At 55.1% G+C, this 27,762-nt stretch overlaps 1 protein-coding gene across 2 annotated transcripts in view; it reads left to right on the forward strand.

Annotated features, from left to right (window-relative positions):
• CTIF (cap binding complex dependent translation initiation factor) overlaps window positions 1–27,762 on the forward strand; it is a 242,874-nt gene that overhangs the window by 113,477 nt on the left and 101,635 nt on the right. For both annotated transcript variants that reach the window (XM_037165004.2, XM_037165005.2), the window contains exon 7: window positions 5,553–5,629. In XM_037165004.2, coding sequence (XP_037020899.2) covers window positions 5,553–5,629 — 77 coding nt within the window. The remainder of the gene's footprint in view (window positions 1–5,552; window positions 5,630–27,762) is intronic.

Raw genomic sequence — 27,762 nt, forward strand, 5'->3', positions numbered from 1 at the left:
GGGTTCAGCTTCCACATCTCCACCCCGATACTGTCAGCCAAGTGACATCACGGTTGGGAGCGGGAGCCTTGGAGGCAAAGACACGGCTGCTGCCAGCCGGTTGGGTGGCCTTGGGTGACTTCCTTGACCTTACTGAACCTCTTCTTCTTCCATAAAAACAGGGTGGTGATACAACATAATGGAATAGCCTGCCGAGCCCGGAACTTAACTCAAACGCAACCCCCACCTGACTTGGTTTCCTGGGGCTGACAAAGTGCCACAGATAGGGGAGGCCCAAGATCAAGGTGTCGGCCACTCCACAGTCCCTCTGAAGGTGCCAGAGAAGGACTGCTCTGGCTTCTTCTAGCTTCCAGCAGCTTCTTGGCTTATGGCAGCACACCCTCGTTTTCACATGACACTCTTTTTATAAGGACACCAGTTACTGGACTTAGGTTCTACCCTGATCCATCCTGACCTCTTCTTAACCTGATCACATCTGCAAAGACCCCCATTTTCCAAATAAGGTCATGTTCACAGGTACACAGGATTAGGGCTGCACCTAAATTTGGGGCCACACAATTCTACCAACTACAGGGACAGGGGCACTGCCCGTCAGAGCCTGGTGTCCCTGGCTCCTCCCACAGTGCTGAGCGCATCTCCACATGTTCTGCTGTGACGCTGACGTCACTGGCCAGCAGGTCAAGGTTGGAACATACCTTCTTCTCTCGGGAGCCCCCCTTGAACCCCTAAGAGTCAGCTTAGGCACCACCTTCTCGGCAAAGCTGCTCTGACCCTGCTCCCGGGCAGAAGCCCCCCTCCTCCCTCGGGGCTGCCAGAGGCGTCTGTGCAGCCTCTGTGTTGCGCACATACACACCGGCCTACTTGTTCGTGTCCCTGAACTCCTGGGGCTGCGACCAGGTCTGTTCACCTGGAGTTCTCCAGCCGCACCTGGCTGTGAGCACTGGGCCTGCGGTGCTGCCCGGATGAGGAAGAACCAAGGATGGGCAGAGAGGCGGACGCACTGACGGTAGATGTCAAGTAGTGGAGAAGTCTTTCCTGATCACCCCCACCCCACCCCTGTCTTGTTCTGCTCCACAGCATTTTTCTTATCATTTATTATATTATCTACTCATTGGTTCGTCTCTGCTCTCACTGGAACGGATGCTCTGTAAGAACAGGCACTTTGCCTGTGTTTTACTACTGTGTCTGCTGTCACTGAAACAGCCACATTTATAGGACGGGTGGATGAATGGAAGAGTGGGTGGGTGAGTGGGTGAGTGGGTGGGTGAGTGGGTGGGTGGGTGAGTGGGTGGCTGCACGGACGGAGTGGAAGGCGGTCTGTGGCTCAGTGGAAGCGAGTTCCCTTTCAGAGTCTGCTGGTCTCAGAGCCACGGACGCACGTGCTATCCTGGCTCAGTGTCCTTGCTTAACCCTCCCTCCCTCCCTCCCTCTGCCCGGCCCCCAGACCCAAGGTTTGCTTGTTTATAGTTGTCACCTCAGGCCAAGGCCCTTGCCCTCCCAGCCTGGGGCCAGCAGCTCTGCCCTGGAGTGGGCGGGCTTTACATACCATGTTCCTGCAACCAGACCGTAATGTGCCGCCCACAGTGCCGTGTCTTACACAGGGCTGACCTCCTGGGGCGGGGAGTGTGCATGTGCTTCACATGTACTCTGCCAGCACCGCACGCAGCAGCAGCATCTTCCCTCCCTCCCTCCCTGGAGAGACTTGGTTTATATAATCTACTTGTCTCCCAGGCCCACTTAGTCATTGAAAGTGGTCAGAGGTTAGACTGAGGGGAACTGCAGTTAGGTCTCAGAGCTGAAGGGGAAAAGGTTCTCATGGAGAGAAGTGGAAGAGGACCAGGCAGGGCCTGTGAGGCAGGGTGCGGGCCCGGTGCAGGGTGATGCTGCAGAGGCACCTGACACACACAAACCAGCTGGTAAACCAGAAGGCCAGCGGAAGGGGTTTCTCCCTGGACCGATCAGCCCATGCAGCTCTTTCAAAGCACGGAGGGAGTGGGAGAGTTTGTTGAGTAGAGAATTAGAGCAAAGGCCCGGGTACTTTTAAAGGATAATTCTGACAAGCCAGATCAATTTCTCCTTCTCCACGGAAGGGATATGTCCTCCCTGAAAGATAGGGAGGGTCTCTGGTTGACAGCTGGAATGCCATCTCCCTGGCCAGGCCTGGAGATGCCAGTTCATTTTCCTTTCCAGATTCCTTGTCCCTCCCGTCACTGGGCGCTCCCTGCCTGGGACATGCCACCCTTCCCCGCTCTATCTTGTGGACAGTGTCTGAGGGTAGACACTTGCCAGAAAGTGAGTGAGTAACGCACACTTTGCGTTGTGACTGAATCTTTTTCCTCTTCCTCCTCCTCCTAACACTTGCTATTCCCTCTGCCAGGAATACACTGCTCCCAGATATTTTCCACCTTTGTAAATTGAGATAGTATTTACATACCCTACAATTTATCATTTTAAAGTGTAGAACTGCATGGTTTGGGGTATATTCACAAGGCTGTGCGACCATTACTGCTCTCGATTCCAGTCTGTTTCCATCACGCCGGAGGGAAACCCCGTGTTGACAGCAGCAACGCCCCCTCTCCCTCCGCCCGGCCCCTGGCAGCCACCAGTCTTACCAGTTGTCCCTGCAGATCTGTGTACTCCACACATTTCATTCAAACGAAGCTGTGCAAGGTGCGGGTCTGGTCCCCACCTTCTCTCCCTGAGTGTGAGGTTTTCGAGGCCCCCCCATGTGGTAGCATGTACCAGGACTTCCTTTCTTTCTGTTGCCCTCTAATACCTTTTCTCTACCTAGTCATCAGGTGACAGGCGTGTGGGTCATTTCCATTGTTGGCAATTACGAATAATGCTGCTATGAATTCATGCATGAGTCTTACCTCTCGCCGGTGACTTTCAAAAACTTTTGGTAGCCTGGGTCAGACACAGACTGACAGTCTGTGGCCAAACGCAGACTTCCTCCCTCTTACTTCTTCTGTTGGCCTCTTACTATTGGCACTAAGATGCTGTCGTTTTCCAGGGAGGGTGGGCAGCATCTTGAACCGTGGGTGCCCACTTGACCCCAACTACCAGCTTGGGTGTGAAGAGCCAAGTGGCAGATTGGAGAGGGTCCTCCAACGAAGTGTGTGTAAGTGCAGTGTACCCCAGTGTACCCCAAGGGCCTGGACACTCTATGGAAGATGCAGGCACCCCGGCAAGGCCAGGCTCATCCCCTGTACTCACCGTCAAGGGGAAGGGCCAGACTGAATGTCACAGTTCGGCTCCAGAGCCATCCTCTTAACTATTACAGTATCTTATATATATGCACATGCATGGGGTTTTTTTTTATCTTTTTAAGATTTCATTTATTTATTTTTAGAGAGAGGAGAAAAGAGGGACAAAGAGAGGGAAAGAAACATCAATGTGAGAGAGAACCATCAATTTGTTGCCTCTCACATGCACCCTGACCAAGGACTGAACTTGCAACCCAGGCATGTGCCCTGACGGCATCAAAGCCGCAACCTCTCCAGTTTGTGGGATGACGCCCAACCCGCTGAACCACACCAGTCAGGGCGACACATGCATATATATTAATTTGGGGGATGGACGGATTCACACAGAGGGCCCAGCTGTGGCTTATTTAGAAGCCCCAAGTGGCCCTGCACACCCCCTGGGCTACACTGAGTCCTGGCAGAGAATCGGGGACACCCAAGGGCAGCTACCTCCTGTTTTGGCCATTTTGGGCAGACGGGAGGTCAGGCTACAGGTAGAGCCCAGGACTCCAAGGCCCAGAGAGGGCCAGGCGTTGTGGACAGCTCCCTCTGCCCGGGCTGGAGCTGGGTCCCAGTCCAGACCACCAGCTTGAGAGGGAGCCTCTGCTTCCTTCCATTGTCTCAGCCGGGCACACCCAGTGTGTTCCTGCAGTGACCTGAGGCCGGGTCGGGAGGGACAGAGGGAAGAGGCCAGCCGGAGCTGGGTCGGGTGGGAGAGGGGAAGTGAGAGGGGAAGACGTGGTGTTTTTCCTTGTTTGTGTTTTGTATTAAAGAAAGCAAATAATGTCCTTTGAGAAAACCATTAAACAAAGCACATCCTAAAGCCACAGAGGCCCATTGTGGCTGCCTGGAGCCCGGAATTCATTGATGCCTTTTCGGCTGCATTGTTGGAGGCAAGATAGGGTGGGAGCGAGACACTGTTATTGAAATACACTTTGAAATGTGTCATTGCCTCCCTGGACTCAACAGCAGTCTAGGCTAAGTGCCTATAACACCAGGGTCCCTGTGTCCTCCTGAACCAGTCACCCTCTCAGTCCCCCCCTGGGAACCTCCCCCCCCCAGTCCTGGCAAAGCCGGAGCAGCCACTGTCCACCCTCCACTGCCCTGCCTTGGTCAGGGGCTGAACCCTGACCCCCAGAGTAAGCAGAGCCTCCGATGTGGAGCCTGAATGGGAGGCTCCTCGTGCCTCACCACAGAGGGGCCGGGCTGCAGCCCCACGGAGCGCTGGTCTGCCATTCACTGTACGAGCTCTCGGGCCTCAGTCTCCCTGTCTGTAGAGTGGGTGCGGGCCAGATGGGCTCTCCCTGACCACAGCCCAGGGCACTGGTCCCAGTCACTTCCTCTCTCACCCTGGGCTTGCCCCGGGTCCCACGGACTCCGAGTCAGCCTGCTCCCAGGTCTCCCAGATACTTCGCGCCCCTGCCCCTGGCTGTCCGTAATGGATTGGTGGTGTTCTCCCCACGTCCCCCCGGAGCACACATTTCTGCTGCAGAGAGGGAGGCGGCAGGAGCAGAGCTGCCCAGCAGCCCAGCCTCTACAAATAGTCCTGCCTGGGCCTGGCATCGCTGGGGCCAGCCCCACGTTATGAGCGGTGTGTCTCGCAGGGTCGTGAAGTAACTGTGTAAGTGTTGTCCTGATGACAGTACATGTGAGACTGTCCTTAGGGCTCCCCCAGTTCAAAGTTTTAAAAGTGATTTAGCTCTTAGCGTGTTTGCCTGTGCTGCTCCCCAGGAGCACAGGGGGTGAGGCTCTTGGGCAAAATGACACAGGGTTCTGGACGTGGATGAGGAGACCTGGGTTCCAGCACATTCCCCGTGTATGAGGCTCAGGCTTGGCAAGGAGCTGGGTCTTCTCGGTCCTCTCAGCAGCCCGGAGAGGAAGATGCTGACATTCCTATCGTGTTGGGGAGCTCGATGCTGGAGCAGCTGCTTCTCGGTCACACAGCCAGTGAATCCAGGATGTGGTCCCAGCTCTGGTGCGCACTCTGCAAGACCCCACAGTGCTCGCTCACCTCCCTGGACCCGCGCATTCACATCTGTAATTCGAGTGACTGGTGTGACAGATCCTAAGGTCCCCTTTGGGTCCCTACTACTTTGATTCTGGAATTCCAGCATCATTGCCCGGTGGAAAATTCTTTCACTCTTGGGTAGTTTCCATTTTTCTGTCTGGCTTTGGGGGTCGGAGTCTAGCCCTTCCAGACACTGCGTTTCTGTTTGCCATAGATGTCACTAGCGGTACTTTGGTCCCAGAAGTACTTACACTCTCTCAGAAGTTGCTAACGATGTCCCCTCCTCCCCCACACCCCAGGGCTACCACCCGATGCCCCACGAAGTGGAGATTGCGCACACGAAGAAATTGTTCCGGAGGAGAAGAAATGATCGAAGGTAGGAGAGACCACGTCTCGAGTGTTGGGTTTTATTTTCCTCTGCTGACCATGTGTAGCTCCGTCACTCCTGGCCTGTGCTTTGCTTTTCCTGATCACTAGCCCATACCCATGAGGTCAGCATGTGGGGCTGGTAACCGGTCGGGCAGTGAGTGCTGTGCCTCTTTTGGTTGACCCCTGGGATGATGCTCCCAGGAGTCCATGGCAGGTCTTGAAGTTCAGGGGGAGAAATGCTCCTTCTCCTGTCCTTGCAGCAACAGCAGCAGTCCAAGGGGCTAGGACCCAGTTAACGAGTGTTTTGAGACATGGCCTCTGGGAAGCTCCCAAGATCACAATGCCAAGGGCATCTGTCTTTCCTCCGGCCCAGTTCCTAAGAGTTGTCCCCGGTCCATGCTCAGCTCTGCTGTGACAGGGGACATACAGCTCAGCACCTGCACATGCTCTCAAATGCCTGGAGAGCATTAAGCTGAAGCAGAAACCAGGATCTCCCTGGAGTTTGGGGCCCTGGGTAATAGACAGCAAGGGGCCAGGAAAAAGCACCAAGCGGCTGCCCTGGGCAGAAACAGGCAGCTGGGGTCGGGCGTCCTGGGAGGGTGTGTTTCTCTAAGGGCTTTCAGGCACGGAAGGGGGTCCCAGGTTTATTGCAAATGGAAAACCTCGGGTGCAGAATGTTTGCAGTATGTGGCCATTTGTGCAAAAGGAGGTGTTGAGAGTTGTTTTTTTTTTCTCAAACGTGCATAAATGAATTCTGAATGGAAATATTTTTTAAAAGGGTGGAGGGAAGGTGGGAAGAAGGAAGGAAGGAGGGAAGGAAGGAAGGAAGGCTGAGGAATTAAAATGAGGTGTTCCTCTAAAGGGAATTTCTTCTTAGATAAACATGATGGTTTGTGGCTTTACCCTTAATGAACAGAGAATGTTCTTAGAGAGCCGAGAAACAGCCCAGCCGACACTGCTGCTCGGAAAACCAGAAGTGCCCGTTTATGTGCAGCTCCTCGAGATCGGAGCTGTGGCTGACCAATCCTTCCCTGATCCTTCCCTGCACACCCGGGCCCTGAATGTGGGGTGTCGAGTGATGGCCATCCAGCCTGGGGTGGGGGGAGGACCGAGCACCCGAAAGCCCGGTGTGTCTAGCAGGTCTGAAACAGGAACCAGGAATGCACGGGGAGCTGGGAGGGGAGCAGTGCTGGCTTCGCAATCAGAACCACTGGGCCCCTTTATGCAGCGGCATGAAAAGGGGGAACTGAGCTGCGAGAGCTAGAGAAGCCCTGCCCCTGGTTACTGCGTGGTGTATGCTACTTTTCTCCTGTGCAGCTTCACAGAAGCTAATGTCTGGTTTCCAGGCTCCTGGCAGGCGGAAGATGTAGGAAGCACCCCCTAGAGCGGGAATGGGGCTCACTGGGCTGTGGGGTGGTGTTGGGATGTGCCAGGGCTTGGTGTCTTTCCTCCCTTGCCCCGTGGGCCCCAGAGTGCGTGTTTGGAGGTGTGGGGAGGCCCCAAGCTTCCGAATGAGAGGTCACCCTCTGACGTGCTTCCCTGGACTCAGCATCCAGGTCCCCACCTCCACTCGTGGGCCCGGTGTCCTGGCTCAGCAGGAGTCCCCTAGAGAGTGGCAGGCCTCCAGAAAGCAGCAGCGTGACCCAGGAATGTAGGAAGAAGAGCATGACATGCAGGCACTGGGAAGCTGCCCTTCCGCTGGGCTGCTCTCGGGCTAACAAAATGCCCCTGTTAGGTCAGCACACCTCACAAAGGATGTGGACCTGGGATAGAGTCCAAAGTCAGGCAATAAAGATGATTAAAGAGATGGAAAGTATGTCCTGCGAGGAGAGGCTAATGGACAGGGCCAGGGACCAGGCAGTTGCAGGGGAGGGACTTCACGCTGGTAAACCCGTGAGAGATTCATGCAGAGGGCCGAGGGGCAGCTGCCTTCTCGCTCACAGGGCCCTGAACCTGAGGCAGCCAGCTGAGATGGAAGGGGAGCAGGCTCGGCTGGACTGAAGACAGACTCAGAGAGCAAGCGTGTCAACCATCAGAGGTCAGATTCTGCACTTCAGGGCAACGGACGCACACGGAACACGTGTGTGCAGGCCAGGCGCTCCACCTCTGATCACAGTCTGGAGTACGGCACAGTCCATCGCCCAGCCACCATGGAGTCCCAGGCGTGGCACTTTTCAGAAGAGCAAGCAGCCAGACAGCTGAAGGACCTCATTATCTGGAGGCAGGACGTCAACCCCAGAGCCTCCAGCATCCCTCTCCCCGAGAGTGTGTGGTTCTGACATTTGAGGGACAGCTGCAGAATATTATCAGGTGGACCCTAGCCCTCGAAGCTGATGATGCATCACAGTGGCCTTGCTAAGCCGCAGACCTTTGCATTTGACCTTCATAGCTAACACTTTTGTATAGCAGGTTAACTTTCCTAGTATGTGGGGCATAAACCACATCAAGAGGCTTGCATTCCCTAGGTGGCAGAGGAAGAGGTGACCAGAATCAGGTTTGGTGGCCAAAGGGTGCCGCCAGCCTGTGTCATGCTTCTGACCCCTCCCTCTGTTGTGGGGGAGAGCAGGTGCTGTCTCCCCATTTAACAGACGGAGTGACAGAGGCCAGGAATGTTAGCTAAGAAGTGGCAGAGCCACACTTGCCTCTACTGACTCCAAATCTCTTTGCCTTTCAACTCTCCAACCTCAAGTGGATATTTGACCCATAGAAGGCCAAGAGCAGGCAGCTGGTAGGTAGCTAGTTGGGGTGTGGCTGCAATGCCACAGGAAGAGAAATGGCCTACTCTATCCCCGTGGTGTCTCTGTGGCTCTTCTTGGAATGCCTGCAGGGGACTGTGGCCTTCAATCTCCCTGCACAGTAACTGGATCAGTGTCCTGTATCGGCAGACTCCCCACAGCATGGGCAGGGCGCTGAACCTGAGATCCTGAGTTACTCCACGGCCCGGGGCTCGTCCTCCTGCAGGTCTGCATTCTCTCTCAATGCGGGGTGAGCTCTCAAGGTGTTTGGGGCTGCCCTTACTGCCTTCTCTTCCAGCTGTTGAAGTGTGCGGCACATGCTGTGGAGTTAGACACTGAATGTGGCGCCTGCCTCCTCCACTCTGATCTGGGCAAATTACTGCAGACCCTGAAAACTCAATTCCTTCTTCTGTAAAATGGGTCTAGCAATTGGGAGGCTTAAATGAGCTAATCCCTGCAAAGCAGCTGGAGGCAGTCTCAGCACCAGCTCAGTCCTCCAATCAGAGGGTTTCGAGGCCCCGGGGAAACTCAGGAAGAGGAGAGTGGATTGAAGATGTCTGCAGCCAGGGGTGGGCTGTCACCTTGTGTCCCCAAGCCGGCAGGGTGTGCTTGTGACCCCAGGGAGCTCTGCCTGGTGTCCCCTCCAGGGCACCCAGGATCACTGATCCTTCTCCTGGATCAATTTGGAAAGCTCTGCCCACACTGGCAGAGCTGGTGGGGACGGAGGGCCCCTCTGGAGCACCCCTCCACGCACGGTGCCCGCACCCCACGGGCTGCTGCGGGGGGCTCTGCGGTTAACGTTGGGCTGTAGGCATCTCTTCCTTCTGCGCCAGAAAAAGGTTAAGCTCTCGTAAACAGTGCAAAGTTGTTCTTTCCTTAAAACTCGGACAACTGGTAACTACTTGTTTATTTGGGGAAATTAGTTAAAGACATTTGCTGATTTCGGACCAAATTATGCACTTCACAATGCGCGTGTACTGGAGGGGTATTTCATGCATTCCTCAAAGAGCTTCTTCGGCTTGGCAACTCACTGGCTGGAAGAGGGGCCGCTAAGGTCTGCCTCCCGCCTCCAGCTCCCTTCCCTCAGGATGCAGGGCAGAGGTGCAGGCTCTGAGTCCTGGCCGTGCAGCTCACCCACTGCCTGTGTTGGCCTTGAGTGAGCGCTCACCTCTGGGTGGGGGGTTTTCTGTATGCCTGCCCCCCTGTGGCATTGGACGAGATGAGCAAACTAAGACAATGAATGAGCGTCTGTCAGAATCTGTTCCTGGGAAGCTGACTCTGGGAGGCAGACTAATGGCATTGGCGGGAAGGGGAAGAGGAAGGGGAAAGGGCAGGATTGGGCACCGGGAAAGTGGAGCTGCAGTGCAGTCTGGGTGGGAAGTTCTGGCTCTATGGGCCATTCTGAAGTTGGGGTGACTCTTTAGGGTTAAGGGGCAGGTCTTTATAGCCCCATGTCCACGGGTCATTGTGTGGGGTCATCGTATAGCCCAGGGGTAGAGTGTGACCTTGGCCTGACAGCTCTCTTAGCCCAGGGCAGTTTCCCCAGGAGCAGGCTGCCCCGAGAGCTCCAGCAAAGTGCCACCCAGTACCCAGGTCTCCAGGTGGTGCTGTAGGGCCACATGCCGGACGCTTTGGGGGCGGCAGGTTCCCCGGCAGCTGCGCCTGACTGTGACTGTGACTTGGTGCCTCCTTAATTGTAGAACCAAATAAGAACCTCCTCCCTCGTTCCCTTCCTTGTCAGCATGTGCCCAAACCCTCCTTGGGTGCCAGACTCTTTCTCTGGGGACAAAATTAGTGTCAGCCTTCAGATTTGATTTGCAAGCTCGCTGTGACATCATCTAGGTCATGGATAAAAACAAACAGGGTATCTGCACTCTAAGTACAAAAATATAATTTCAGAATTGTCATGAACCCTTATTAAGCCCGCTCCTGACAGCCCTGGCAGCTCTCCCCCACACTGTGGTGGTCGTCACTGCTTATAGGCGACCCCACATTTCATTCTGGGAGCCACCCTACTCCTCCTCCTCTTTTCATCTGGGCATGCGGGCCAGTGGGGCCCTGGGGGTGCCTCCTCAAACCCCATCTCCGAGGCGCTCGCCCTTCCCTGCAGAACCTCAGATCACTTCTCCAGCCGGGAGTCCTTCATCCTGTGACGGTGGCCGAGCCCCGGATCTTTCCCACCAGGAACCGAGCAGTGACTCACCGAGTTCAGAGCTCTGGGCGTCTGTCAGCTCTTGCACAGAGTTGTTCCTGTGGCTCTTTGGAAGGACAGTCAATCCTCACTATTCGTGGATTCCGTATTTGCAAATGTGCTTACCCTCTAGAATTTGTTTGTAACCCCAAATCTACTCCCCTTGCTTTTGTGGCCATTCACGGGCCTGCCCAGAATGGTGAGATAACCACGTCGCCCAGTCCCCACATCCCTAGCCGAGGCTCAGGAAGGAGACGGTCTGCCTTCTGGCTGCAGTTCTCACACTGCACACAGGCATCCTTGCAGTGATCTGTGTGGCGCCGTGGTCTTCACATTCATGTGCTCTTGGCCGGTGAGTTTGTTGCTGGAAATGGCACCCGAGTGTGGTGCTGGAGTGTGGTCGACTGCCTCTGAGCGCCAGGAGGCTGCGATGTGCCCTACAGAGAAAACGCGTGTGTGAGATTCGCTTCGTTTGGGCACGCGTTACAGTGCTGTTGGCCGTGAGTTCAATGTTGCTGCAGCGGATCAACAACGTATATTAAATAAGGTGGCTTTAAACAGAAACACACATAAAACAGGTTGTATATCGATCAGTTGGAGAAAACGTGGTGAGTGGAGGCTCCCAGGAACCTCCCCCTGTATGTCCCCTGGGACCCATGATTCAGTAGCTGCTGATTCACTGTTTCCAGAGTTTGTAGAACATACCTACTGTGAGTAACTAGGACTGACTGTGCTTGCTCTTTAAAACAGGGAGAGAGATGCTGAAGCTCAAGGAGCAGGTTGTGAGTGACGGGATTTCAGTGCTGAGTAATTATCTTGTTTGTGTGGTGGTAGCAGAAATGCGGGGGAAGGGAAGAGGAAGCAGGAGACCTGGCCTCTGCCTGTTGTCCCTCGGCTTGGGGTTCCACTGAAGGGACTTCTGCTTCGCTGACCCCGTCCTGGGATGGCACCACCCCTGAAGCCATCCAGACTGCTCAGCCCTGCAGTGGCCATCATTGTCAGCCTGTCATCCGGAGCCCAGGGGACAGTGAGACAGATCCACGCTCCCATTGCCCACGGTTTGCCTTTCTATCCCAGCAAGGAAATTGCCCTCATTAAGTCCCTGCTAAAGATAGATAAGAAAATGGGACAGGCAAACCCCCACCTGGCAGGCAGCCCTGTCAGATTCTAAGCAAAATGAGTCAGAGAAGAATTATTTTTAGGCTCCTTCTCCTCCTCCCCCACACCCACCCCAAGTGGGCCGTCTTGGAAAGAAGAGCAGCTCATTTCTTGAAGCCAGATGTCCAGGCAATACACTGCCTGGAGAAGACCCCAGCCTGTGTGCAAACCACGACGGCCGGGTCATCCTTGGGGCGAGGCCCACCCTGCCCACCACTCCTGGGCAGGACAGAGGCGTGAGGGCCCCGCCAGGCCTAGCCTGCAGCTCACCTGTGAGCCCCTTCCTGCCCCTCCTTCCTGCCTCACGTGCAGGACTCGCTCTCAGCATCACACTTGGTGGGAAAGCAAATGAGGTCCCGGCATCTCTCTCCCAGGGAAGGACCAGCAGGTCCCTTGCCCAGGCCCCACATCCAAATGGGGGTCATCTTGATCATTGCAGCAGGATACCCAGGTCAGGCCTGCCCCCCCTGCAGTGGGCGTCGCCTGGCCTGTGCCCCCTGCTGGGAAGTGGAAACTGCTCGCCTTTTCTCCCTCTTCCCCTTTCTCCAGCTGCTAGAATCCATTCAGGTCCCAAAGACCCTAGATGGCAAAGGAGGACAACCTGGGGACAGGGATGCTGCCTGAGGAAGAGGCGAGAGGCCCAGGCCCATTAGCCAGGAGAGCGGGAGGGGTGCCACCCCCTGGCTCGGGGCTGAGGACCCCAGGAATGAGCCACCCAGGTTGGTCTGGTTCCTCGTCCCCAAGGACTTAGTCAGTTCTTGGGAAGTGTTGGGTGTGCAGAGGTTGGCCCACGAGTGCTAACCCCCAGCGCTTCCGCCCTGGCTGGAGCAGATGGAAACAAGCGACTGTGAGCGGCCCTCGCCCCGAGTGCCACCGCCCTCCCTGGGGCCAGTGTGTATGGTGGGCAGCCCAGGGCATGGCTCCTCCCTCCCAGCCAGCAGATCTTGAGAAAATAAGGACTCTCGCCGAGCCCATTCTTCTTATTGTCCCCAAGGACTTGGGTGTGCAGTCTGCAGGGAGGCCAGGAGGTGACAAGTGATGACAGGTGCACAAGAAGTCCCGGCCTCGTGTGCAGCTCTGTGTAGAGACAAGAGTCTCTTCTTCTCCCCGAGGTTTGCTCCTGGGACCCCGGTGCCCTGGGCAGGACGCAGGGCCGGAGAGAGCGCTGGACTGCAGTTGTGCGTCCAGGCGTTCATCCTTGGGCTGTGGTCCGGGGTGACCCCCTACAGTCTCGGAGCCCACGGTTCTCTCACGTATAAAACAGGATTCCCAATTCCAGCTCTCACATGTATTAGGGGGAGTGCAGGGTTACAGATGAAAAAACAAAACCGCTTCCCAGGAATATTCCATTTCTTAACTGTGCACTGGGGAAGGCAGATGAAGGACAGTTCCGAGGCCAGTGGGGCTTTCACCGCAAATAACTGGTGCCCATGTGTCCTCAGCCCAGCCTATGAACCCTCTCCAGAAAGTTCTAGAAAGCTGGGCCATGTCTGTTTCTCCTGTATATATCTTTCAGGACCACATCTGGTCTAGTCTGTACCCTGGGCACCCCACCTACCCTCCCAGCATCCTGCCTGCCTGAGATGGGACACTGCCTTCATCAGAGGATGGGCCATGCCTCCCATTAGTTCCAGGGCCAGTCCTCTGGACCGGCCCGGCCCAGCCCACCTCCGTCCCACGCAAGAGTCACTCAGCGATTTAACAAGCACTGGACCTTTGTCCAAGACACGCTGGGCCTTTACCAGTGTCAGCTCACAGGGTCATTCCAACAGCCCTGGCAAGGAGATCTGCTTCATTCCCATTTCACAGATGAGGACGCTAACCGGCACGCAGAAGCGAAGTAACTTGCCTGCAGTTGCAGAGCTGGGAAGTAGCTGGGCCTGGGTCTGGCTTCACCCAGAGCCTATGCCCCCACCCAGTTTCCTGCTGGAAAACTTCCCTCAGTCCCCTCCTCACGGGGTGGGCGTGGCCTCCCTCCTCCACATACCTTCTTGCCTTCTACATTCACCCCCTGACTACCTCGTGTGCCAGGGTGAAGAAGGCAGGGTGGGGGCTGCTGTTCGCAGGTGGACTGACCAGAGGGCTAGCGCTCGATTCAAAGGAAGGAACAAACCATGAGATTTCACACAAGGCCCACCTGACAGGATTGCCCTCCGGCCTTTGCTTTCTGCACCCCTGCACCAGGTCAGTCGTGCCTGGACATCCCTGGTCTGGATGAGTCACTTGGGGACATACTTAGGCCATCCCTGCAACAGCCCAGAGATCTCCCAGGTTTGTGGGGGCCGACCCCACCAGAGGAAGGATGGCGTGAGTTCCAGAACAGTGAGCAGCTCTCAGGGGAGGTCGGTCTGGCTGGGAGAGCTTCCTCCAGCTGCCAGCTCCGCACCCCCGGCCCCAGCTCAGGAGGATGGGCCCAGAACGGAGGCTGCTTGCCACCGCCCAAGGCTCCCCAGCAGGGACAGGAGCGCGCAGGCTTTAAAAATACCAAGGAGCCTTCCTGCCTGAGTCAGCATTTACCCTGAACTCTGAGTTATTTCTGAGTCTTCCAGTAATTTAAGTTTAGCTATTTCTTCCAATGCCTGTGTTTTAGGGAAGCCAAGGTGGCCTCTATTATGGTTTGGAGTATTTTGGGAGGCCCTGGTTTCCAGAAGTGATGCAGGGGCCCAATTGGGCAAGACAGCAGCAAACAGAATTAAAATTACTCAAGGAGTCAGGCCCTCGGGTCCCCGGGGACGATGCCTGTGCTTAGCACCCAGGGGAAATGACCAAGGCGCCCCTGCATGCCCAGTGGTCTTCTCTCGGGAGGCAGTTTATGTCATTATCTTCAGCTGTCTGAGCACCTGAGGGCATCTTAGTGCCCTTCAAAATGCAGAATGGGTGGAGCTGCCGGTTCTTTCCAAGTAGGCCCAGACAGACAGAGGGACAGACAGCCGGAGCACCGGCAGTTTGCAAGCTCACACAGGTAGACACTCAGACTTCCCGACTACTCGCGGGAGCTTAAAACGTGTAGTCGCCCACACGTTAGTATTGCAGAGGTCGGGAGGAATCATTAGACAGTGTGCAGCCTTTCAGATAGACCCTCAGAGCCTCCTCCCAACGCCAGCCATGCCTGACCTCATCCCCCGTCCCCGACAGGCCTGCCCAACCTGCGTCTCCCGCCTCCCTCCTGTCCTCGCTCACTGCGCTTCCAGACCCCTGCCTCTCGGTTCCTTGAACAGGCCAGGCTCACTGATGGTGGCAGGTGGCTGGCCCCTTCCTCACCTGACTCTTATCCTTGGGGCCCTCGCAGGTTCCGCCTGCCCCACCCTTCACTGTTCAAGCTCTTTTCAACCCTCCCTCGATCTTCCCTGCCTTCCCCACAATCAGTGGGGTGTGTCAGGCCTGGCATGGCCTGAGAGAGCCCTCCCCACCGTGCTCTCGTACCCTGGCTCACCTGGAACAGGTGCAGCAGCTGAGGGATTCAGGGATGGGTGGGAGGCCTGAGAGCAGGCAGGACACTCCTGTGTGGGAGGGCGGGCCCCTGGGCCCTGAGTCACCTCTTCAGGTGACCGGAGGAGCCCAGAACAAAAGCAGTGGCCAGAGCAGTGCTGTCTGCGGTGCAGGCCTCCCTCGGTCACACAGCTGCCCTGAGTTGTCTTTGTCGGGAGGAGCCCACTGACAAAGAATCCACTTCAAGGCTTCCCGATTGTGGGACTGACCCTGAACTCAGAAAAGACATGGGTGCACTGAAAACAAAGATGAGAAACGCTTTTAAGGAGAAAACACTACCAGGGCTGTGTGTCTGTCTGGCCTGGCGGCCGAGTGGCCACAGCAAACACACGTCCCTCACTGGCTGTGCATGCCAGGGAGCAGATGGCCTGGCCCGGCCACCTGAACAGGAAACCCAGAGCCATTGAACCGAGAGCTATAGCCCGGCTCGGAGAGGCTGGGCAGGGACAGGGCGGGACAGGCCGAGGGCAGGATTCTGACTTTGCCCTCATGTTCTGGGAGGCTGCAGAGGCCGGGTCAGGAGTAGGCTAAGGAGGGTGATCGTGGGGACCTCTCCAGGCAGGGGCCCTGCCAGCCGGTTCCCTCCCACGGCCCCACCCTAGGTGGTTTCAGTCCCGCTCCCCTCAGGGCACAGGAGAGTCTTGGGCACCCTTTTCTAGCTAAAGCTCAATTATATATATTAAGATTTTATTTATTTTTAGAGAGAGAGGAAAGGAGGGAGAAAGAGAGGGAGAGAAACATTGATCGGTTACCTTTCATACACGCCCTGACCAAGGACCAACCCTGCAAACCCAAGCACATGTCCTGACCGGGCATCGAACCAGCACCTTTCACTGTGCCGTAGGACACCCAACCAACTGAGCCACACCTGCCAGGACTCCGGTGTGTTTTTACCAAAGTGCTCACTGTGCCCATGGCGCGGGAGAGCCACCGCTGCCTCCTCGCCCACTTCCCCTCTCACCACTCTCAGTCCGCGCCGTGTGCGCCCAGATTTACTGCTCTTGCATCCACCTCACGAGCTGGGGCGTCAGATCGATCTGGGGCACCCAGGGCAGGCCCGGTGCTGTTCCACTGGAGCCTTCAGTGCTGACCTGGAGTTAGGAGAGCGACCCAGTGCCAACAGTCTCAGCGCACAGGGAAGCCAGCGCATGTTGGGGTGGAGGGGAGGGTGGATGGATTGTGCTTTTTGAAGACAGAATTTTTAACTCCTAAAAGCCTAAAACCATCCCATTGTAGGCAAACATCATTTCCACTCTTACCTGCATTTTCTGAAAGTCACATCGCATGAGGCACCGCAGGGCCCTGCTTCCAAGCCAGAAGTGACGGCGGCCCCTTGAATGTGCCGACTCACGTGGGTTTGGTTCGGGTCTCCTGGCTGGACGGGGAGCCTCACAGGCATGGCTCCGCCTCTCTGAGGCGTGTTCTCCTCTATAAGCAAGGACATCTGCCTTCTAGGAATGTGACGATGCTCTGGAAGCAGGTAAAATGCCAAGGGCAGCGCAAACATGAGGCCTTGTCACCTGTGTTCTCGTTTGTAGTTTATACACATGCCTGGGGGGGGGACTGCTCTAGGGACCTTCCAGGATCATTTCCAATGCTAGTTTGCTGGAAATGGAGCTCAGCCTGCACGTGTGTACTGGTTATCCGTGCTGCGTAACAAATTACTTCAAAACTCCAAGCTTAGAACAACAAACATGTATTATCTCACACAATTTCTGAGGGTCAGGAATCCAGGAGCGGCTTGACTGGGTGGCTCTGACTCGGGGTCTCTCCTGAGAAAGTGTTTACGCTGTTGGCCAGGGCTCTGGTCCTCTGCAGGCCCACCTGGGGTTGGAACATCTGCTTCCAAGCTCGCTCACGAAGTTGTTGGCAGGTGTGAGTTCCTCTCTAGTTGTTGTTCACCAGGTGGACCTCTTCGTAAGGCTGCTTATGACACCGCAACCGGCTTCTGCCAGAGTCCGATCCGAGAGAGGCAGAAGGCAGGCAGGCAGAGAGACACCCACATAGAAGATGCGGCATTTTTATGACCTAATCTTGGAAGTGACCGTCTCTCACTCCGGCCATATTCCACTGGTCACACAGACTACCCTGGTACAGCGCGGGAGGGGACTGCTCAAGGATGTGGGTCCCCGGAGGCCAGAATCATTAGGGTCATCTTAAATGACCACTGGCTCTCATTGCCCACCCTCTTGCCCCCATGATGCACACCCCTCCTACATGCAAAACACACTCACCCTTCCTCATGTCTCATAGGGTTAGAGCATCAGCTCAGAGTCTGAATATTGTCATCTATGCACGTTTGGGTATGCAGAAGGCTCGCTGGGTGTGAGTCCTTACGTACAGCTCCTGAACTAGAACTCCTTCTTGGTCTCCGGGCCTGCACCCCCTGCCCTGACATAGCAACATACAGTGTGGGACAAGCATAGGGTGACTGTCATGGACACCCCTCCATAGCCGTTCTGAAATCTAGCCAAGCAGACGTTGGAGGTTCCCGGGTTAGAGCTGAGCCCCACCCCGCCCGGGGGTTACTCTGCATGGCTCTCGGCTCTGCTGTGCACCCTCAGGGTCTCTTGTGGGAGCGCAGCCCTGTCCTTGGCCCCATGAATGCTCTGGGCCCTTGGTTCTCCTCTAAGTCATTCTCCTTTCCTGTGAAAGGGGGTGTGTCTGTGCTGCTGAGTCATTCTCCTAGCTAGTTTCCTGCAGGTGGAATTTGGGAGGTCGAACAGCGCATTTTCACTGTGCACAGTCTCTGCCCCTGCCAGCCCAAGTTGTCAGTGTTTCTGCCGATGTAAATCTTTGAACAAGTGTACGGCTCTTCTGTGAATTCTGCGTGGGTCTACTTTACTAAATAAAGGCCCAGCCCCAGAGCTCTTGAAGATCACCCCTTCTCCACTTTGGGTTTCACTAAAGAACAATGCTCTTAAGATTCTTTGAAGCTCTGTGGTTTGATGGAAAAGATCTGAAAGTCACACAATTAAAATCTTAGAGCTCTTTGTCTGACTGAACAATCCTCCAAGGCACCACCTTTGATCTTTCAAAGAACTAAAATCTTAACGAAGGGTTTCGTGGTCACACCCTCAGCCTCATCTCTGAACTGTGCTTTCCTGAGGGTGCCTGGGGTTGATCTTTGCTCAGAGGCTGTTTCCTAATGGTGGCATCATTTGCCATTTGGAAAGTCTGAGAATCTTCTGAACGAGGAAGTCCTGACTCCTTTTCTTGAAGCCGTATTTTTTTTTTTTTTTTTTTTTTTTTTAGCTTTTACCATACCAAGCAGCACCTTCAGCCCTCTGGCCAGAAATCTCTTAGCGAGATCCTCCCATCACAGTCATTAGGTACATTTGCTACTTTTCACACAGCTGCAGGAGATAGTGAAACATTCTGCTGTCACATAATGAGACTCCCCTCTCCTCTGCTTCCCAAACACGTATAATATTGCTCACTCCCCTTAAAGCCCTCACCAGCAACTCTTCAGAGTCTAGATTTCTGCGAACAGTTTCCTCCTGGCACTTTAGGTTTTTGCTAGCACTGACCTCAGTGTCCTTTAGGTTCCTGCCCACGGTCCAGTCCCAAAGCTACTCCCGAATTCTAGACATGGGTGACGGCAGCACCCCACCTCCCAGCAGCAAAATCTGTATTAGTTAACGCTCTGTGTAACACATCCCCACCCCCAAAGGTTCTAGTAGCTGAACACAGCGCACACTGGGTATCTCACAGACCTTCTGAGGTCCAGGGTCCTGGGGACCATGGAGGGGGGTGGTCCAGTTCCGGGTCTGCCGTGGAGTCGCCATCAAGCCGTTGGCAGGAGCCGCGGCTCTAAAGACTTCAGGTGGGACCGGGAGGCTCACTTCCAGGCTGGCCCATGCGGTTGCTGGCAGCCCTCAGCTCCTCACTGCCTGTCGGCCAGCGGCTTCATTTCCTTGCAATGTGGGCCTCTCGGTAGGGTGCTCATAACAGAATGAGATTCGAGAGAGAGAGAGAGAGAGACAGAAGCCACCGCGTCTTCTGTGACCTGATCTCAGAAGTGGCCTCCCATCCCTTCTGCCGCGTTCTGTTGGTCGCACAGGCTAACCCTGGTACAGTGCGGAAAGGACTCCCCCAGGGTGCCATCGCCAGGGCGTGGGGGCCCCGGGGGGCCTCTGCGTCTGCTTCTCCTCCCTTCCTTTCCTGCCATCGCTCTTTCTTTAACGCTTTAAATGAGCCAGTGTGATCCGCCAATAGCTTTGAATGGGTTTAGTTTTTTTGCATTCGCCCTGTTTTCTGGTTCAACACAAATCTTGCCAAGAATACTTTCCTTACCCTGTCTACCCCTCTTTATGTCCACCCTGCTTGGCCATCACGCCTCTCCACATCAGAGCGAGCTTCGGGACACCCCTGCCCTCCAGGGGACCAGCAGGTAGCTCTGGGAAAAGGGAATTTTCCAAGATACACACACACACACACACACACACACACACACCTATTTTTTTCTTAAACTCTATAGTCACAGCGATTATAAAATGTTGGGCTGTAATTGGAAGCACACTGAAATACTTGAATCTGTCAGACGCGGAGAGGGGAGGCTCCCGTGGGGAGGAGAGGAAAGAATACAAATATTAACAACATAAACAAAGATGCCTCACACGGCCGTTTTCATAGTATCCCACAGCCAGCGTGGGAGGCAGATGAAACAGTCGCCGGCCTGCCCATTGTAGCAGTGACCTCGGTGGGCCTCCGGGAGGCTGCGCCGTGGGCTCCAGTCCCTGCAGAGCCGAAGCTGGTCTCAGACACTGGAGTACCCATATGCTTTTCCCAGGGGGGCCATGTGCTTCTTTGTCCCCTACCCCTTCCCACCACAGAGCGCCTGGGAGTGTTGAGAGGGAAGAAAATTCGCTCGAGTCTGCCCCGAGGTTTTTGTTTTAGAAGAGCAACATTGTGAAAGAAGCCAGCTCCCTCCCATCTCGTTCAGGCCAGGCCTGTGGAGGCGCCTCCAGCTCTGCTCCGCCATCAGCCGGCCTCCGACTGCTCCCCCAACGCCCCCTCGCAGCCCTTCCTCCCTGGAAATCGCCACCAGCCCATGTCTTCTTCGGGTTTCTCAGGGCTGGGTCTCAGAGCTGAGGTTTTCTGTGTAGCTCACCACGCCGAGACTCCTCTGTGCCGTCTGGTGGGGAGGAGGTCTTCATTCTGGTGGAGACGGTGACAGTGAGGGGTCCCATAAAGGGGGTGTCTGGAGACACAGCTGCCATCTTCCCCCATGGCAGCATTCACTCTCTGTAAGGCCATCAGGGGTGTGGGGTTCTTCAGACTCCACTGAACCTGCCCTGTGAGCTCTGGCTCCAAGCCGAGATGGCCCCCCTGCAGGGGAGGGGCTGTGCTGGAGAGCAGGCCTGCGGCCTCTCCCCCTCCCTCTGGGGCTGGGGGCTGGGGAGACCTTCCAAGCTGCCCCGTATTCTGGCCATGACTGCCCACCAGACACGGGTCAGGGCTGCCCCTCTCAGGCGTGGTCATGGACTTGGTGTCAGATTAGCTGCATTAAAATTGTCCAAATCCTAGGGTTCGCTGGCACTCACTTGTACCCAGTGTATCACCTGGGCATCATCTGGGGGAAAGAGGGAGGTTTTCCTGCAGAAGCCAAAGCACTGTGCAGTGTGGCCCCCACCTCACGATGCCCAGGTGGGGGGGCAGTGCCTGTCAGCGGCCCCTGCACAGACGGGTATGGGGGGCTGGGAAAGGGGGCTTAGGTCTGGGAGAGGGGGTGGTCTCCCAGCGGTTCTCACAGGTGCAGGTCTGTGCCTGGCATTCCAGAAGCTTACAGTCTCGTTGGGTGGGGGGTGCATGGAAGTGGTATATGTTTTTTACATCTGTGCACATGTATGGGTGCATGTGTGTACATGTGTGCTGTGTGCTTGTGTGCCTGTGTTTCTTTGTGTGGGTGTGTATGAGCCTACACATGTGTGTATGTGTGTGAGATGGTACAATTCCAGGCCATAAGCCCTGGGACTTCAGAGAAAGGAAAGAGTTCTCAGGTTCAGAGTAGCCAAGAAGCCTTCCTGGAGGAGGAGGGGGCGATCCCTGCCTGTGGCGGGGCCACACAGAGGGCGGGGGAAGTGCATTCCTGGCGGATGACTGAGCAGAGGTGAGGGTCCCAAGGTGGGGCCTGCCTGGGGTGTTGTTCAGAGGCAGGGCACAGACTGGCCTGGCTACAGAGGACACTGCTAAGGGACGAAGACAAGAGGATGATGCATCAGGGAGGTGGGCTGTGTGCCGAGGGCCTGAAAAACCAGCAGAGAGTTTGGACCCGGGGCTCCAAGCCATAGGTGCATCATCATACGTCCAGGCCAGGGGCGGAGTCACCGGAGGGGACAGCAGGTGCCAAGGCACGAGGTTGGAAGGCACGTGGCATGTGGCCGGTGACTCAGAGGAAGGAAGTTCGTGTGGGAGAGGAGAAGGAGGTGAGCTTGGGAGCTGGAGAAAGAGAGAAGTTGCGAGGTCAGGAGAGGGCACCTGGGCAGGTTCTGCATTTCTTCCGGTGTTTGCCTGAGCTCCAGAACCCAATTCGCATCCTTGTAGGACGCAGTCTGCAGAGCGCTTGCTGTTGATAAGGTTTCCCCAGTCAAAACAGGTCATGGTCAAAATCTGAGACCTTCTCCTACCCAGGGGTACTTAGGGCTGGTGAGAGGGGCAGGTGCTCCCATTTTACCTGGGGTCCTTGCTGGGAGCCCAGCCCTTGGATGGGACGGGGACAGGAAACCCCCCCCGCCTGCTCCTGGAGAGAAAGTAGAAGCTGTGGGGGAGGCTGGGCCGGTTGTGACCCTGAGTGTCTACAGAAGTGAGGGGTCAGAGGGGCACACCAGGGTGGTCTGGTGGCCAGGATGGCCTTGCTCCTGGGAACCGTTGCCACGAAGCCTTTCCCCCAGCTTCTCCGAGGCTGTGACTCTCCCTTCCCGGAGAGTTAGGAAAACCTGCAATTAGCAACCCACCCCTGGGTGGGAGCATTCAGACCTCATCTTCTTTCTTCCAAGATACACTGAGTCAAGACCCAGTCAGTACAGAAAGTGGAGAAAGTGGACTCCACCCCACAACCCCGTTCCTTCCTGGATGACCCACAGGGCTGTGGTTCCCGAGCGTGGCGATGATGTATTTCATGTCTGGGGAGGGGGGAGGGGGGCCAGGTGGATGCCTGTGCCCCTCCAGGCTCCAAAGCCAGCCATCCTGCTCTTGGCACGCTTGGGGGCCACTCAGGAGACCCAACAGCGCCCCCGGGGTTAGCGCCCTCTGCCTGCAGCTGCCCGGAAGTGCAAGATGTGAGAGGGAGGCTTGGGAGAGGGCTTGGGGCTGGAAGGTATGATGCACACACACACAGTGGAAAGCTCCACCCAGGCTGCCACTTGGGATGGCTCAGAGTCTTGCTCTTTCGTGTTCTTCCAGTGATTTGTCTTTTTGGCATATTTATTTCCTGGCCTCTTGCCTTTACATGTGTGAGTTGTGTTTGGGAAAGTGGGAAGAGAAGGAAAAGCACATTGAATGGGTGGTTCCAGAGCCAAAATGTTCTCCGTGGAAAAAAAAATAAAAGCAACCCTCATGCATCAGAAAGTTTCTGGACCTTCGCCAGTGTGACCAGTGAGCCCCCAGGCTCCAGATGGCCCCTCTGTGGAAGGTGACTTGGTCAAGCCTCAGGCAGGAAGAGGATAGGAGCCTTCTGTTGGGACAGGCTGGCCTCAGGGACTCGCTCCTCCTCAAAGTCCTCTGACTAGTCATCCTGACAAGTTGGCTGGCCACCTGCTATTGCACTCCACTGGCCTCCGTGAACTCCCCAGAGCTATACCTGCTCAGCTGGCTGCTCCCGCTGACCCCCTGCATGCGCACAGTCCTACTGCCTACTCACAGCTCTGTCTCCGTGGCTCACCACGTGGCTCCAGATAACCCAACAGTCCCGTGCCTGGTGCAGAGAACCAGGATAGGTGCCAGGCTGCCACGTGATGAAACATATCTTTATCACTTCCTCCCAGGAAGGGGGTTGGCTACTTCCTTGGCTTTTCCAAGAACAGGTCTGGGACAGCCTCCACACACGCTTCTCTTTGAGACCTGTGTTGTGCACTCAGAGCTCAGAGGCATCATCTTGTCCAGGCTTGTCATTTTGCAGCAAGACTGGGCTCCCCAAGGTTAAGCACTTGACCTTGACAGTGCCAGACTGTAACCTCAGTCTCCAGCTCCCACCGTGATACTTCCGGCGTTTGGCAAGATCCTGGCCTGCCTGTCATCTGGGAGAATCAAGGAGTTCCAGAAGTTCAGGGCAGGGAGAAAGCCCAGAACAACCTGCTCTCTCATAAGCTGTGGCACGTGGGATTCCAGGGGCTGTTTGCCCCTTACCCAGAAGGAGGAGAGAAAATCCGTCCCTGTTCATAAAAGGCAGGAAGCAATAAATGCCCTTAAATAATATTAACTCAGAAAAAAAGGAAAGGTGAAAAAGCATGTGTAGTATGTTATAATTTCTCCCTAAAAAGACAGATACCAGTATATATTCGTATTATATTAAAGACACTGAGAAACAGAGACCAGAGGGAAGGCTACCAGGAGGGAGGGGTGGGAGGATGGGTGACAAAGGGAAGAGGATATTGTCAGTAACGTTGGGATAAGTTTGCATGCGGACAGACGATTACCATAATTAGTGGTGGGATCGCCTTGTGAGGTGTAAACACGTCAAATCGCTACATTGCGCACCTGAAACTAGTGGGAGCAATGTAAGATTGTACACCAACTGTACGTCAATAAAAATAAATTTAATTTCAGAATAGATAAGGAATTGGATGGATAAATCATGAAATCAGTAAAATGGTTATTTATCCAGCCACAAAGGGGAGGAGGAGAGGGCAGAGGTCCCTGAACGGCTTGTTCTGCAGATTTGACTTGGGAACCGGGTAAATAGTTTACATAATTATAAATAAGAATTAAGGTGAAGTCAAAACAGACCTTCTCGCTGTGCTGAGAGAGCACACGTGCTGCCCCAAGCCCCGGAGCGTGTATAGCGGGACGACCGGGAGTGGGAATGGTTTTACAGCCTTCATTCAGTCAGGGGGCCGTGGCTACTCCAGGCCTGGCCCTTGGCCGGCTGGACTGTGTTTCTGTGCCCCGGAGAGCAGAGAAGCTCTGGCGTCACAAGGGAGTGGGCTCAGCAACCTGCTCTCTCCCACCGTGGTCAGTTGGAAGCCCAGAGCCTCCAAAAACAGACCATTAGAAGGTTTCTCACGGCTTGTAGCAGTGTCGCAATGTGAGAGCTTGACAGGTTGCTGGCGGTCATTCTGTCTGGCCCCCACCTCTCTGCCAAGTCTGGGAGGGACAGCCTGGCTCCTCCCAGCTTCCCACTTTGTAGCTTTGTGACCTGCCAGGTCACCTCACCTCTCTGTGCCTCTTTCACTGGCTTTAAAAACGAGGATAATAATGTTGCTGTCTACCTCACAGAGTCGTGGGGGTGATTGACTCAGATAATTTGTATTCTCCGAATAGCGTCTTGGGCATAGAAAGTGCCAGCAAGTGCCATTTATGATTATTATTGTTGTTGTTGCTGTCCTTTTTGTGCAAAAGAACTGGGGCCCAGAGAGGCGTTTCCATTAACCCCATGACACACAGCCGGCAGCAGCAGGGCTGGAGCAGGGTGCCCGGCGGCCCACCTCTCCAGCCAGAGCGCCCTGTTACTTTGCCCCTCCCTTCGTTTTGGTGCACATGGCCAGGCAGTGGGCACTCAGTGGGTCTAAAGTACCACCAGAAACGAGCATGGGAATCCCCTGTCCCCTAGCCCACCTGCACCCTATACCTTTGCCAGCACCAGCCCCACCCACCCTTCAACCACACCACTTCCCCTGCAGACCCAGGCCAGTATTTGAAGGTCCACCTTGGTTTCCTACCTGATGGGATGGGCTCACTGGGCTATGTGAGATCCTGTCCTTCTGGCACCCTCCCTCTCTGTTCCCTGCCCCCAGAGCAGAGAGCCAGTGAATCTGCTGGGTACCAAGGCCCCCAAAATACCCCCTCATCCCACAGCTCAGAAACCTCTCCGCCAACCCCACAGTAAGAACCTAAACTTCCACTTCCAGTGGAGCCCGGTGCTCCCTGCAGGGAGCCTGCAGGGGCAGGAGAACAAGACACTGTCCACCTGCCCTCCAGGAATGCGCTGTGGACACAGGTGCAAACACGTGGACACTGGCTGCCAGCCCTGAGGAAAGATGCTAGAGACAGATAGCATTCACCACGGGCTGGGTGACTGGGGCGGTTCCCAGGGGCACTTGAGCAGCTGAGACCCCAGAGAAGATGAGTGGGGAACTGGCATGGACACCCTTGGGGAGCAAGGGGCAGGTGGGTTGGAGCACAGCCCTCAGACCTCCAGTGGATTTGCTGGACGGAAGAGGCTGGGCTGGCCACAGAACCCCAGAGATGCCAGAGGAGGCGTCTTTGGGGCTCAGGCCCCCTGGGTTCCCACGAGGGGGCAGGGAGAGCACTGTGCCTGGAGCCCTGACTTGTCACTGCCACTGCTTCCTCAGTAAAGCTATGACAGCAGTGACAGGAGCTCCTCACTGAGCCCTTGCTCTGTGTCAGGCACTGGCCAGGTGAACCTCGTTTAACCCTCAGAGCCTTATGCAAAACCACTTATTATCATTTTAAATGGGAAACTGAGGCACAGACCAGTAAGAGCCTTGCTCAGGAGCACACAGCAAGGAGGTGACGGGGTCCTGATCTGAACCAACCCGGGTGGCCAAAGTCAGGCTCTTCTCCCCCACACCAAGGATATCTTCTCACCTTACCTTTAGAGCCCTGCAGTGTAGACCCCGCCCACATGGGGGGAGTGAGCGTCAGTCTGCAGCACGTAGGAGAGCAACCAACCAAGACTCAGCCCCTTGGCCAGCCCATCACTCAGCCACTTCGGTGGTTTTGACCATTACGCAGTTTGGAATTATTTTTATCCTTAGACAAATATTTAATTTTTACCCATAATGGACAGTTGGTTAAAGCAGGAAGCATTAAAGAACCCTGATATTAAAAGGTTGGCTCATAAGGAACATACAAGTGGTAATAAATCTGCACATTTGCAGACATTCGTCTGCTCAGAGCGCTGTGGGGCCGCCGCCGGTGCCTGCAGAGCCCCGCTCCACAGGCTGGAGGGAGACGAGCCGGCCTGGCACCCAGCTCTGCTCACGGGGAGTGGGACCCTCCATGCTCATGCCCAGCTGCTGGGGCAGACGGGATTGCAAGCGCCTCCTAGAAGTTATCGGGTCTCGTCATTTAGAAATAAAGCAAGAAAATTACAAAAACAAGCCAGTTGATTTTTATTTTAAAAAGCAAACAAACACAAAACTCAACATTCCAAACAGAGGGCCACGAAATTTGTTTTTGCTTTTTGTTTCTTTCTCTGCCTTATATAGTCAAACTCCAGCCCACACGCTGGCATGAGTCTGCTTCCAGAGCCATGATGTGAAGGTCTTATGTCATTTGGAAATGTCTTTGTAGAAAATCACGGTTTTGCTTTCTTAGCCCATTTACAATAAATTAAAGAAAAGGCATCGCTTGATTAAGTGGGGAGGGAGGTTAAATTTTGTCTTTATTATGGGTGCTATTACAGATCATATTAAACATGAACCTTACCATTTGTTCCCAATAACATAATCTAAAAACCATATTTTACTTAAAATAACTTCTTTATCGTATACCATCAAAAATAACAAAATATTTTTTAAATCCATAAGGATGTTTGCAAGACAATACAGGGTGGGCCAAAGTAGGGTTACAGCCATGAGCGTGCAGAACACAATTTGCTCTTGTATCGTTACTTATTCGTTACTGTGTCAGTTTCCTAACGAACAACTGTACCTTCCTCTGCCCCACCCCATATCACTGTGACAGAAGTTCTCGAGTCTGAAAAAGCTAAGCCAGGCTGCGACCAGCCTCAGTTCCCACAGATGTGAACTGAGGACTGACCTCTCCTGGTGGCTGTCGCACAGGCCCCCACCAGAGAACAGGCTTGCCTTAGGAAGCTTACCCCTGCCAGCTTTATCTGAAAAGGCAAGCTGGCCTGTGCATGGCAGGCGGTGGGTGCATGGGGTCCGCCCGGGCCTGTAGGGGTCACCCGGATGCAGAGTTCAGCTGCCCTTCAGCTGTGCGCAGATGTCGGGGTTCCCTGAGGACTTCCTATGGGTCTTGAGGACACAGATGCACCGTGAGCTCTGTGTTCACCGCCGATGGGGCCTCTCCAGTGGTGAAGGGTCTGTGCAGCTGACCTGCTGCTCGTGAAGCAGGACCCTCTGTGGTCCGTTTTACCGAATGGCATTTGGTTTGCCGGTACAGAAGACAATGGCTTCAGGGGACTGCCACCAGGCCTTCTCGGAGTCTGCTGTTTCTCCTGGAATGTCCGTTCCACTTCTCCGCTCCTAACCAAATCCTACTCATTTTCTGACACTTTCTTTTGACCGATTTTCAGACTCTCAGAAAAGTCGCAGGGGTAGTTCAAAGAATTCCCTTATGTTTGTCACCTAGACTCCTCAAATAGTAACGTCCCTGCCACGCGGGCCGCCTCCTTCTCTCACACCCGTTCTTTGCCACCCG

This window comes from Artibeus jamaicensis, unplaced genomic scaffold, assembly GCF_021234435.1.
Source record: "Artibeus jamaicensis isolate MK-2021 breed Jamaican fruit bat unplaced genomic scaffold, CSHL_Jam_final contig_354, whole genome shotgun sequence".
Taxonomy (NCBI): Eukaryota; Metazoa; Chordata; class Mammalia; order Chiroptera; family Phyllostomidae; genus Artibeus; species Artibeus jamaicensis.